A 13,070-nucleotide genomic window follows, 5' to 3' on the forward strand; every position below is an offset into this window, starting at 1 on the left:
TATTGGAAGGCTATATTCGGACATCGGAAAGGTTCCGAGTGATTAGGGTATTTTTCGGAGTACTGGAGAGTTACGGGAATTCGTATTGGGCCTTAATGGGCCATACGGGAAAGGAGAGAAAGGCCTCAAGGGTGGCCGCGCCCCTTCCCCATGGACTGGTCCGAATTGGACTAGGGAAAGGGGGTGCCCCCTTCCTTCCTTCTCCTTCTCCCTTCCATTTTTCCTATTCCATGTGGGAGGTGGAATCCTACTAGGACTAGGGAGTCCTAGTAGGACTCCACACTTTGGGCGCGCCCTATGAGGGCCGGCCTCCTCCTCCCTTCATCCTTTATATACGTGGCCAGGGGGCACCCCATAGACACACAAGTTGATGATTGATCTCTTAGCCGTGTGCAGTGCCCCCCCCCCACTATAATCCACCTCGATTATATCGTAGCGGTGCTTAGGCGAAGCCCTGTTCCGGTAGCATCATCATCAACGTCATCACGCCGTCGTGCTGACGAAGCTCTCCCTCGACACTCTGCTAGATCGTGAGTTCGTGGGACATCACCGAGCCGACCGTGTGCAGATCGCAGAGGTGTCGTACTTTCGGTACTAGGATCAGTTGATCGTGAAGACGTACGACTACATCAACCATGTTGTCATAACGCTTCCGCTTACGGTCTACGAGGGTACGTAGACAATACTCTCCCCTCTCGTTGCTATGCATCACCATGATCTTGCGTGTGCGTAGGAATTTTTTTTTTGAAATTACTGCGTTCCCCAACAAACTTAAAGGGCATAGACGCATCTAACGATTTCTTATGAGATGAATGAGTTTAACCTAGGTGCTTGGAAAGATGTTCACGTAACTACATGGCTATTAGTGGAGTATATTCAAGATCCAATTTGATTTGATGGGTATGTTTCAAACCATCACATGAGAAAAATGCGAAATGAGAACAATAGTAGCATTATTGATTATTATTCAATAATTCCTTCAAGTACTGGCAAGAGCTTAAGGGGCAATGATTTATTTTGTTTCATTTTTGGTGTATGGTTTTAGTAAGAGCTTTGTTGTTGTGGTAGTGGCAACAACATAACATGCTGACCAATTTTGGTAATCAATTAGTAGTAGCTACGCCTATGACTTGAGCTACTTTGTGCTTTAAATAAATACACAAATGAAGTGCTATGTTTTTTAGCAATCCTACCTCACCATGAAAATAAACATCAAGCACCTTGTTGTACATAATACTACTATTGCTTTTAACTTTCAGGTAAAATGCCTCCACATAATTGCATCAAGCCCTAACATTCAACACTACAAAAAGACGGGTGCAACAATGTGTGCAATTGATGATCTGGTGTGTAGATGGAAGTTGGTTTTGACAATGTGAAAACCTAACCCCTACCTAACATGTGCTTTCATAATCTTCTGCATCCCATCAATGCTTGCATCCTATAGCCAGTTAGATGTGGAAATGCAGAGATGAGAGACCTGCTTCAAACACTTTTTCTTCATCCATCACGAACCAACTTGAAATTAGGGGGATTTGATTTAGTCTGTACATTGGAAAAATAAAAAAAATCATAATCCAAAAAATAACTTGGAGGTTTTTTACAATGATTTTCAAAATGATGGCGATATCTTTTTATTTGGAAATATTTATATTCCAAAAAAGATTTTGAATATAGATACATAATTTTATTCAAATATTCCAGAAAAGTTCTTCCCGTTCAAGAAAACTGTTCATAGGTACACAAAATTTATCACTTGTTAAAAAAGATCATACCTTTTGAAAAATATTCATCCCTATTAAAAAAGTTCATACATTTTGGAAAAATATGTGCCCCATGTTAAAAAATGTTCTTATGTTCTTGAAAAAGTTGTATTTCACAAAATGTTCATGTATTAAAAAAAGGTGGAGGGGGAGTGCTTGAGTTGGAAGATGATTGTTGTTCGTGGAGATTGAGAAGATGGGTTATTGGCAGTTGAGAGATGAGGTTCAGGAATTAAATGATATTCTGGCGCCATGTGGATCAGCTTGGACCACCCCCTTTTTTTCTTGACAACAATCTAATTTTAAATTTAATGGACGATACTATGGACAAACAGACAAACAAGTTTGTTTCCTTGGCCTATTTGACTCTTGATTTATGGACAATCCCTTAGTTTTGCAAGCCTGTGGGTTTTGTTTCTAGTTTTTCAATATGCTCACTTTTGTCTCTAAAAAGCATTTTAGGCCGTCGAATGCCTTTTTACCTGGTCAGAGCCATTTAACCGTTACTTTAAAAATTCATAACAATTATGAACTCTGGAAAAGGTAAATTAGATATAAAAATGTTCAAAAATATATCAACTACATGTGCATGTAATTTAAATTCGTGATAGAAGTACTGTTCATACTTTTTTAGCTTTAATAAAATGAGTAACATTACTAACCTTGTGTAGACTGTTAGACTGTAGTTTAAACAATATTATATTTATGAAAGCAAATAACATGCACATAAAAAGAGTTTTTTTTGAACATTTTATATAGCTACATGCATTTTTTGAGTTTGCATGAATTTGTTATAAAATTTTAAAACAATGTTCAAATAATTAAAGGGCATTCGTCAACCTAAAATTCTAATTTTTGGAACCAACTAATGGCGATTTATGCCCGCCATTCATTTAACATCGTTGATTCGTGATATTTTTATTTTATCCTAGATAAGGTTGGTAGATTCTTCCGGTCCATTCATGCTCCGCATTGACTTCCGTCCTCACTCCAGTCATATCTCCGGCATGGCGGAAACTGTTGCCGCCGCCGCCGCCGCTAAGAGCGCGGCAATTTTTGTGGGGAAGTCAGCGGCACATGCGGCGATAGCCTATCTCATCAAGAAAGCCCTTGGCCGCCTCTCGGCGGAAGATGAGGACCTGCGCGGAAGGCTGACGGCGAAGCTGCCGGCCATCGAAGCGGTCTTCGGCGCGGCCGATCAGACGCCGGTCCAGGAGGACCCTGTCCTGGGCCCATTGCTGTGGCAGTTCCGAGATGCCATCCAGGAGGCCGAGGATGCGCTCGGCGAGCTGGAGTTTCTGGATCTGGAGAGGCAGGCCAAGGACCGGAGAGCCAGGGATGCCAAAGATTGGAGAGTGAGGGTATCCTCCCGCCTCCCTAGCATCAGCACAGGGCTCCGGCGATCTCTCAGCGCCGCTTGCGGCGGCGGCTCTACCAAGGGTTTGAAAGGTGCCCTCAAGAGGTTGGATTTAGTACTTGGCAATGCAGATAAATTCCTCGCAACCATGAGCCATCGACTCCAACCTTCTTGTTCTGATAACCAAGGGCACCATGGTGATCTTGCCAGCAGGCGTGAGACAATGAGGGAGTTGACGACGGTTGCCTTCGGCCGGCGGAGCGAAAAGAATGCGATAATTGAATGGCTGGGGGTTCAAGCTACACGGCAGGTTACAGATCTGGCATTGTCCGTGTGCGCGATTGTTGGGGACGGTGGTATGGGGAAAACAACCCTGGCGCAGTTTGTCTGCCAAGATAAGGAAGTGCAGGATCATTTTGGTGGTATGATCATCTGGGTGCACATCTCTAGGCATTTTGATCCAAAAGTATTGGTCCGAAAGATCATGGGATCAATCAACCGAGACAAAGCTAGCGCCCAGGCTTTCGACCCCCTGCAATCAGATCTTATTAAAGAGCTGCTGACTAAAAGGTTTCTGCTGGTTTTGGATGATGCATGGGAGGATATGGTGCATGAGAGATGGGAACAATTTTTAGGCCCATTAAGAAATATGGCCCCAATGGGAGGCAGGATCTTGCTCACAACCCGAATGGCATCAGTGGCTGATGCTGTCAAACGTCAAATCCCTGCTGGATTTAAATGTTTGGAGCTGAGGGGTTTAGATCAGGAAGACACTTTGATGCTCTTCAATCATCATGCATATGGTGACTCGACTCACAGCGATAAATCGGACTCAGAACTTCGGTTGATTGGAGAACAGATTGCCAGAAATCTTAGAGGTTGTCCCTTCATAGCAAAAGTAGTTGGTCAGCAACTGAGAGATAACACAGATTATAGTAAATGGAAAAACGTCTTAAATCAAGGTATCCACCAGTTTGATGAAATTGTGCCTAGAATTATGGAGATGCTCAGGTTGAGCTACCAAAATCTGACTTATGAAGTGCAGCTTTGCTTTCGGTATTGCAGCATATTTCCTCCTCATTACAAGTTCAAGGTGGAAGAAGTGATTGAGATGTGGGTGAGTTCAGGTTTGATTTTGCAAAGAGAGAATGGCCTAAAGAAGCAGGAGGATATTGCTAGAGGGCACTTCAATACTCTGTGCCGAAAATCATTTCTTTCATTGGTACCCCGAGAACTGCATGCTGATCCTTCCGATGATTACTATGTCATGCATGACTTGATGTATGACTTGGCCTGTTTGGTTTCAAGTGAGGAATGTTCAAGGTTTCGAGTTACTGACCACAACACCAACATATTCCCTAAAGTGCGCCACTTATACATTGAAGGCGTAAGTTCTAAAAGTATTGATATAATTTCACGGTCCAATTACCTACGAACTCTTATCATATCACATGAGGAAAATTCCATTCAGCAAGAGCTTGTGCATGATTTGAAGAAAGCTATAAAAGGCAGAACAAGCTTACGGCTCTTAAAGTTATGTGGAAATGGTATTTTTGGAATGAACAAGGCTATTGCTGAACTGAAGCACCTTAGGTACATCTCTATGTCTGCTACCGATGAACCCAATCTCTGTAACTTATTTAAACTCTATCACCTGGAGGTCCTTCGAATACAGAAGATAGAGAAAGAAGAAATAGTGAGCTTTATCGATATAAGTAACCTACCTCACTTGCAGAAACTGCATCTTCCTAAAAATGCATCATCCAGGATACCCCACATTGGAAGTCTGACTACTCTTAGAGAGTTAAATGGGTTCAGTGTGAAAAAAAAAGATGGCCACAAAATAACTGAGCTGAGAGATTTGAGGAATCTTCAAAAGGTCATTGTGCTCGATGTCCAAAATGTTAGTGATTACAATGAAGCTTCTTCCGCTGAATTGGATAAGAAGACAAATATGAAGGTGTTATCTTTTGAATGGTCTTCTGATCAGGCTAGAATTGATGACCGGATTCTTAATAAGCTTGTTCCGGACAGTAATCTCAAGCATTTGGTCATTTCTGGATATAACGGCAATCAACCTCCAATGTGGATGGAAAATCCATACCTTTCTAATTTGGTACATCTGAAGATTGATGGATGCGTGGAATGGGATAAACTCCCCCCTCTGGGCAGCCTATGGACGCTGAAGCATGTCATTCTGGAGAACCTCCCAAAATTGAAGTATGTTGGTAGGTCATCCTACCATTCTGGTGCTTACAGTTACAGTTATAGGGGAAAATGGACAAAAGGTCCTGGTTCTGATGGATTGCCTCCTCATCTAATTACATTTGTTGTGAAAGATTGCCCAGACTTGTACGAGCTACCTGACCTGCCTTTCAGCCTGCAGCATTTGCAGATAGATGCCGTTGGAGTGTCTAACCTGCCAACCATGTGTGATCACAAGGGATCAAGAGACGTTTCTGCAGTCGAGGCGCAGCTCTCCACTCTCCATATAGGATCTAGCGATTTTCTTATTTCTCTAAATGGATGTTTCTTACAAGAGGAACACTACAGAGCTCTCACCTTCTTAAAACTGTTCCGTTGCAGTGAGTTAAGGTCCCTTCCAGTTGCAGCAGATTTTGGAAGAATATCTAAGCTGGAGGGTATTGAAATTATTGAATGCAACAGTTTGTTGTCCTTGGGTGGGCTAGGAGCCCTTTCTTCACTTACAGAACTGAAAATACAGCATTGCGGCAATCTGGTTACTACTTCATTGTCAGGTTCCCTGCCAATATCAGTGAGAAGTCCCCATCTGAAACTTGAGACACTGGCAATTGATGACCATCGTTTACTTCTTCTGAGTCCACTTACAAACTTGTGCCTCACTAAAAGGCTTATCATATCAGGCAGGTCAGAAATGGCCGAGTTGCCTGAGGAATGGCTGTTGCAGAATAGTTATCACCTAGAACATATAGAGATAAGCAACGCAGAACTGTTGCAATCTCTGCCTCTGAAGATGCATAACATGCATGCCCTCCGGAGTCTTTTTCTACATGACACTCACATTCTTCAGTCTCTCCCGCTCATGCCCCCAAACCTCTGGGTCCTCGTCATCCATGGTTGCCACACCGAGTTGAATGAGAAATGCCAGGTCGGTGGTTCTGAGTGGACGAAGATAAGTCGGATCCCTAATCGTAAGATATCTCCCAAGGAAAATGATAGGTATGCAACGTATTCAAGCCGGTTTTTTTCTTCCCATACATGTTTAGCCTTCTTGATCTTTTACACACGAACTACGAGCCTAACATGCACATTTCTCTGCCATTCCAGACATTAAGTTGCACAGTATTTTGGAGGGGAGAAATGTCAACCGTTCGAGATTTTGCTCGGTATGCAGGACAGTTGGCGCACATGACAAGTAGCTATGAGAAGAAGGGTTGAAAAACCAAAGTGCCCATTAATGTATAAGATACATAACTGTAGACACATACATATTATTATTATTTTTGAAAGGAAGATTATCCCAACCTCTGCATCAATTGATGCACACAATCTACATTCATGTTATATGCATGACTGATGTTCCATATATCCCAGAAAAACATAGGTAGGCCGCAACAGACAACCAGAAGTTTTCGCTACACTTGGATTAGGCTGAAAGCTGTATTTATGAAGCTCTGATCCAGTATAATTAGAAGGTTCAAACCACACCCCTTTTCATCATTCATCTAAGGCCCCGTTCGGCTCACAGGAAATTTGAAGGAAAAGTGTAGGGAAGCTGTTCCTCTGGAAAATTTATCATAGCCAGCGTTCGGGACAAAGGAATATTTAACAGTGTTCCGGAGGAAAAGTTCCCGCAGCGTGCAGTTTCGTACGGATTTCACGGGATTGAAATAATCCACCCCGGCCTCATGTTTCAGCGGCGACCCGTGTACCCAAAAAATTTGAATCAAATAACTGAATACACAAGGCGTTTGTACACCACCGTGTACCCAAAAAATGGCACGTGCCACATCCAAAATTCACTATGGGTCATTTTCATCCAAGTGTATCAATATTAGAGCGTAAACCTTACCGGATATAGAGGCTTGGGTATGGTATCCGAGCCAAGATGTCTCAAGTTTAAGAGCCTGCCAATGCAGTATTAAAAAAGAAGATTTTGTGGTCTACATTAATCCCATGTTTAATGCCTAAATAAGTCTAGATGTGAAGATGAGTGCTAAAATATATTGCCCGCCTTTCTCCATCAGCTTGGACTTTTGGAGCAACTGCTGGAGCATAGCGAATGTAGCCACATGGAAATTACGGTTCAGCAATTACTCTGCAACGGCAGCGTGATGAATATCTACACTGTTCTGAACTGTAATTTGCATTTGACAATGCAATTTTATCCATGCATAAATTAGTAAAAAAAGAAAGAAAAGAAAAAGAGTACAGAGATCAGACACCCACAAAAAAGGAGTATAGACATCAGCAGTTTTTCTGGTTAGTTTACACTTATGTACTCCTGAAGAAGTGCCAAGAGCTACAATCATCGACGCGCTTCACCTTGACCCCACAACCGCAATCAACTGACAGAACAATTCCAAGAGAGTTTCGAAAGGTGGTTCATTTCATACCCATCAGCCTGGAAACCCATCTGTAGTTCGAGGTTCCAGACAGTAATTAAGTTTCTGTAGCTGGCAGTGATATCATACATGCACCATATGACCATATGCACATCTGTGACCCCCTTGGATGATCTCGACAATACACTGACAATCTTAGCTTATGAAACCAAGCAAGATGTGTACCATATACCATGCCAGCCACTAATACCATTGCATTGCTGCACCCTGGGTGTTTTATCTTGCTGGTAGCAAGATATGGATCATATTCACACGAGGCCGAGACTGTAATGTCATCACTGGTGCTCCAGAATTATCAGTCCTAGAATGACAAAATTTAGGATCTCACACATACTGTACCTGTGATATCTACTCTATGACAACAAATGGATGGCGTGGATTATAGGCATTTTTCTCAAAACCTTGAATCTGATCATCACTGCAGCTCATTCCTGCATGAGTAATTGTACGTTGTGAATATGCAGATATAATTAAGCATTAATAACATGTAGAGATACAAAAGAAACCTAAATGCTGCCAAGAAAAACTTTAACAGCTCAATGGTCTCTATCATAAAAGTGGGAGAAAATTTGCAACAAAACTGCGTCAGTACAAAATTTAATTCCACAAGAAATAATATAGAATTTATGGAGCAGAAATAATAAATAGACAAGTAAAAACATCTCAGAAACATCTCTGATAAAGCTACCATAGTAAGGAGTGAGGGCATACTGCTAGAATCACGATAATGTGCTACAGCGTCATCAAAGACATTAGACAAGAACAAGCTTTTGGTGAAAGAAATATTCATTCAAGTTATCCTTAGTATACTGAGAAGCATGAACATCAGATACGATATCATGCTTTCCATGTCAGTTAGAAGCAAAAACCTATATGATAAATACATGATAAATAAACTTAATTGTTACACATATCAGATTAAAAAAGAAGGGAAAGAAAGCGCACCTTCAGAATAGGACTTTATATCCACATGAGCAATGTGCTTGACCTGGCCCCAGTTCGGACCAACATCCTTTTCATACTGCTTCATAAACATTGGGTCACAGCCCCAGATTGTCAGCTTGCTAAGTGAGGCAGGCAGTTGTGGGAGTAGCTTCATCAGAGGGGCCCTTTCAATGTGCAAACTCTGTAACGCTTCAAGCTTATCCATCTGAGATGGCAAGGATTGCAGAGATTCGGCAATTCCTATCTTGATGGAATGGAGGGAAGTAGCATTCTGCAGCAACCATCCCTCGGCTAAGGACTCCATTGCACAGTCATTGCAGATATATAGCTCTTTAGTGTATCTGAGGCTCTGAAGTGGCTCCACAAACAACAGGGCCTGGCAATCGATTCTGAGCTCTTGTAGCATAAAGGAACAACAACCCTGCGGCGAGTCTGAAAGGTTGAGCTTGTCGCAGCATAGGATCGACAGCATCCTCAGGGAAGAAACAGCTCCAAGACCCCCAAAGGATAACAAGCCTCTGCATCTAGCTACTGACAGATCAGAAAGAACTTGCAGAGTTCCAAATATTTCCGCCGGAGGAAGTTTCTCCAGGTTGGTGCAATTGAACAGTGTTAACTTTGTAAGAAAGGACAGATTTCGAAGTGACAAGAGCATTGAAACATCAATACTACCGCAAGGATTCATATCCAAGTTCTTGAGTGAAATTGGCAGAATATTTCCTTCAGTATTGCCATCCTTCAGCAATGGACAGGCAACCATTTCCAGGAATTTCAGGTGATGCAGTGCTGCAAAACCATTCCTTGGTAGATGGCGTAGACTTTCACAATGACTTATGATTAATATAGATAGAGAACCAAGTTGTTCTTGACACTCTAGTAACCCTTCATCTAGAGAAGTCAGATGTGCGCAGCTTTGAATGTGTACAAATGTAAGCTCAGATTTGACTGATGTCTTTGATTCCCTCTGGTGTATTCCTGGAAGAACCATAAACCCAACATGCTTTAATATCAGTACCTCTAGGCTAGGAGGTATAGTGGGAAGTATCTTCAGGTTAGGGCACCATCCAATGATTAGGCTACGAAGAAAACGGGGTAAACAAACAATCCCTGGTTCATTGGTATCAGTTAGCTCCTTGAGCTCCAATCCCATGTATTCTAACTGAAAAAGATGCTGCAACTTCACATGCTGGAGTAAATTTAGTTCCTGAAGAGATGGCAGGCTCTTCCATTTAATACAGTACTCAAGCTCAAGTGATACCAAATTGACAAGCAAGGAATTAGCAATCCAAAATGGAAGTACGGATCCATTGTATCCATGGATATGCAGTATTTGAATTTCCCTATTTGGTTCAAGATTGCCGATAATCTGATCATCTAGCCGTGTATCATTATTGTATCTGTTCCATGATAACAGCAAAATCCTCATGTCATGTTTTTCCTTTAATTTGACCTCCATAGCTTCTCTGCAATTTTGGACATTTTGAAGATTCATCAGGCCAAGTTGACGAAGGCTTCTTAAATTGCTCAGTGTACTCAGCCTGCTACCATCATTTTGCACCACCTCAAATCCACGTAAAACCTGAAGTGAGGTTAACCTTCCAAGTTCATGAATCTTGGATGACATATTGTCAGGAATATGCAAAGAACGTAAGCAACGTAAATTATACATGTCGCTCAAGTCTGGTTCTTTTGCTGTCAAGTAGCTGAGCTTGAGTACTTGCAGATGGTAGGATTTAAAGATTTTATGAAGATGGGACTCGTCACATGAGATTAAGGAAATATAACGGAGATGAATTAGGTTGGGAAATCTATCGAGTACATGAAATGGAGATGGCACAGACAATTGCAGCAGGCGTAAGCATTTTGTACTCTTCAGAATCTCTCCAAGCAAAAGTTCAGTTTCTTGATCAAGACAGGACTCACTTTCTATTATAAGAGTCCGCAAACTCCTCAAATAAGATATCTTCCGGGCTCTTTCATGAGTAAGGATGCCACAGTTTGCAATAGATATGTGTCGGGTTGTCCACATGACATCTTGGAAACCACCATTATCCACTCTTGCGCATTCACCTCGAGAGACAAGTTGTGCCAAGTCATGCAGCAAACTGTGTAAAACATAATATTCTTTCTGGTTTCCACCACATGGATCTGTTTCCAGCATACGGCAAAAGAATGATTTTCTTGTCAATGCTGTGAAGTACTCTTCCCCGACATCCACTGGGTTCAGAATGCTAACATTATCTGTTGCCGGTAAGCTATCACCAGGCTCCCTTGAGGGAAAAGGTATTAGTCCAGAACTGACCCACATGTCTACCAATTTGTCCATGTAAAATTTGTGCCCCCTTGGAAACAAACTACAATACCTAAAGCAAATTTGCAGCCGTGCAGGTAGATGGTCGTAGCTCAGTTTGAGAGATGGAAGAATGCTATAAATTCCTTCAATTTGGTACCAATGTTGTTGCAGTACATCAGTCCAACTAGTTTTCAAATCATCCCTCAGGTGCGAAACGACCGCTAGTGTTAGGAAGGGGCAGGCTCCAAACCTTTTCGATATCTGTTCACCAATCAGCAGAAGGTTGGCATAATCTTCCGAGTTCACATCAGGATTCAGTAGGCTTTTGAAGAGCAAGAAATTGTCGCTCTCCTGTAATCCATCCAGTTTCAGACACTCAAATTCACCTCCTATTGTGGTGGCAGCCATATCTGCTACTGATTGCATCCTAGTGGTCAACAGGATTTTGCTTCCTCTCTTGGCAGACCGTATTGGGGACAGCAAATCTTCCCATCTTCCCCTCATCTCGTCTTCCCAGACATCATCTAGAATGAGCAGAAGCTTCTTATCTCTGAGCTTCTCTGCCAAATGAGCAGAAGCAGAGGATCCAGGTTCCGTGGCAGCAATCGATCTCAGTATGTCACTGACCACTGCCGCGGCTCTGAACTCAAATGACACCTTCACCCAGACAACAATGTCGAAATTGGTTGGCACCTGCGGGTCGTCGTGAACGAGTTTAGCCAGTGCTGATTTCCCCATGCCGGCCATCCCCACTATTGCAAAAGCCGACACTGGGTTAGTTTCAGCCTCTTCAGCTGGGAGCTTCATCAGCCACCGCATCACCTGCCCCTTCTCCTCGTCTCGGCCGACCACCGCATCCGCCGCGATCCAGCTCGGGTAGCGCTCGTGCTCGGAGGGAGAGGGCGCGGCGACCCCCGGAGCACGGCGAGCGACCGAGCGCTGGTAGTATCGGTACACGACGGACGCCATATGGCCCAGTCTCACCACGGCCTCCCTCAGCCTCTCCAGGCCGCTGCCAGGCACGAACCTAGCAAGAATCTTCCTCTTGACAAGCTTGGAGACGGGGCCGCGGCGAACGGCCGCGTCCTCTAGCCTGTGGTATTGGATCTCGTCGACGGCGTCCTCGATCTCGTCGACGGCCCTAGTGAACTCCCAGATAGAGATTTCGAGGCTCGGGAACCGCCATTTGATCAGCCGGCGCTCGGCTTCGTCCAAGATTGTCAGGATCCTCCGGACACTTTCCAGCAGCTCTTCCTTGTAAATTTCTTCGGCTCCGCCGGCCAGGTGGGAGAAGGCTTTATCCAGCAACGACAGGGCAAGCGTTGCCGCCGACCTCCCTGCGAGCAGAGGTAGATCTTCCGCCATATTTGTCTACTGAGGATATCCGGATAGAGAAGAGAGGAACGGGAGGGTCTTTTTTCATCATCAATCCAATTTTATTTTTCCTTCTTGAATAGAAAACCATAAAGTCCGACCTCCCACCAACGCTGCCTTTAGATTTGGCGTGACTTGACGGCTCGGCTTGGCTAAGTCACGCTCACAGTATGCTAACCGTCGGATCACAACGAGTGGTCCAGATCATTTCACTGTTAAAGAGCACGGTTCAAAAACTGTAGCAGTTCTCTTGTTATTACTATATATATAAATCTCTACCTATACTAGTTTGTCAAAAAAAATCTCTACCTATACTATCTGTCCCTAATAAAAATCTATACTGCTCTCTGTCTAATTTTGCTACTTATAAAGAGAACGCAACATTCCCATGCCGCTCTCCTTTGGTCCGACCTCTTCCACTCGGTTTATTTCCTTTACCTCCCAACCCTCAACCTCACCCTGATTTCTCTACCACTTGGTTTATTAATCTAAAAAGTGTGTCGGCCAACCGAGCGACCGGCTCTTGGCTGCACGATTGTGCACTGATCGTATGTGCATGCGCCAGGTGCCACCTGGTCAAGTGGTTGTCCCAACCAGTTGCGGTATGCGTGGGCTGTGCGAGCCAGGCGTGGAGGACCCCACATGTAAGCATCCATACGCCAAGTATCTTGGGATTGGAGAAATCATGGGCAGCGGTGGACAGTTTGGGAACCCGTGTCGTTACTATTAAC

General features: G+C 43.4%; 2 protein-coding genes across 2 annotated transcripts; one reads left to right on the forward strand and one right to left on the reverse strand.

The window, feature by feature from the left end:
* Positions 1–2,718: 2,718 nt before the first annotated feature.
* Positions 2,719–6,655, forward strand: LOC109750966 (putative disease resistance protein RGA1). The gene is made up of 2 exons (XM_020309885.4): positions 2,719–6,321; positions 6,430–6,655. Exons 1-2 carry the CDS (start codon positions 2,726–2,728, stop codon positions 6,434–6,436), a joined length of 3,603 nt encoding a protein of 1,200 aa, XP_020165474.2. The 5' UTR covers positions 2,719–2,725; the 3' UTR covers positions 6,437–6,655.
* A 734-nt stretch (positions 6,656–7,389) lies between these two features.
* LOC109750967 (putative disease resistance protein RGA3) lies at positions 7,390–12,403 on the reverse strand. Its single transcript, XM_040401514.3, is given in 3 exon segments — positions 7,390–7,792; positions 7,795–7,841; positions 8,673–12,403. Coding segments are annotated over 3 exon segments (3,831 nt in total). The 5' UTR covers positions 12,331–12,403; the 3' UTR covers positions 7,390–7,666.
* Positions 12,404–13,070: the final 667 nt, after the last annotated feature.

The sequence above is a fragment of the Aegilops tauschii genome, chromosome 2, assembly GCF_002575655.3.
Source record: "Aegilops tauschii subsp. strangulata cultivar AL8/78 chromosome 2, Aet v6.0, whole genome shotgun sequence".
Lineage (NCBI taxonomy): Eukaryota > Viridiplantae > Streptophyta > Magnoliopsida > Poales > Poaceae > Aegilops > Aegilops tauschii.

Bases quoted from the DNA above. Each gene is read 5' to 3' on its own strand.
- LOC109750966 (XM_020309885.4), top strand. From the start codon at position 2,726: ATGCTCCGCATTGACTTCCGTCCTCACTCCAGTCATATCTCCGGCATG.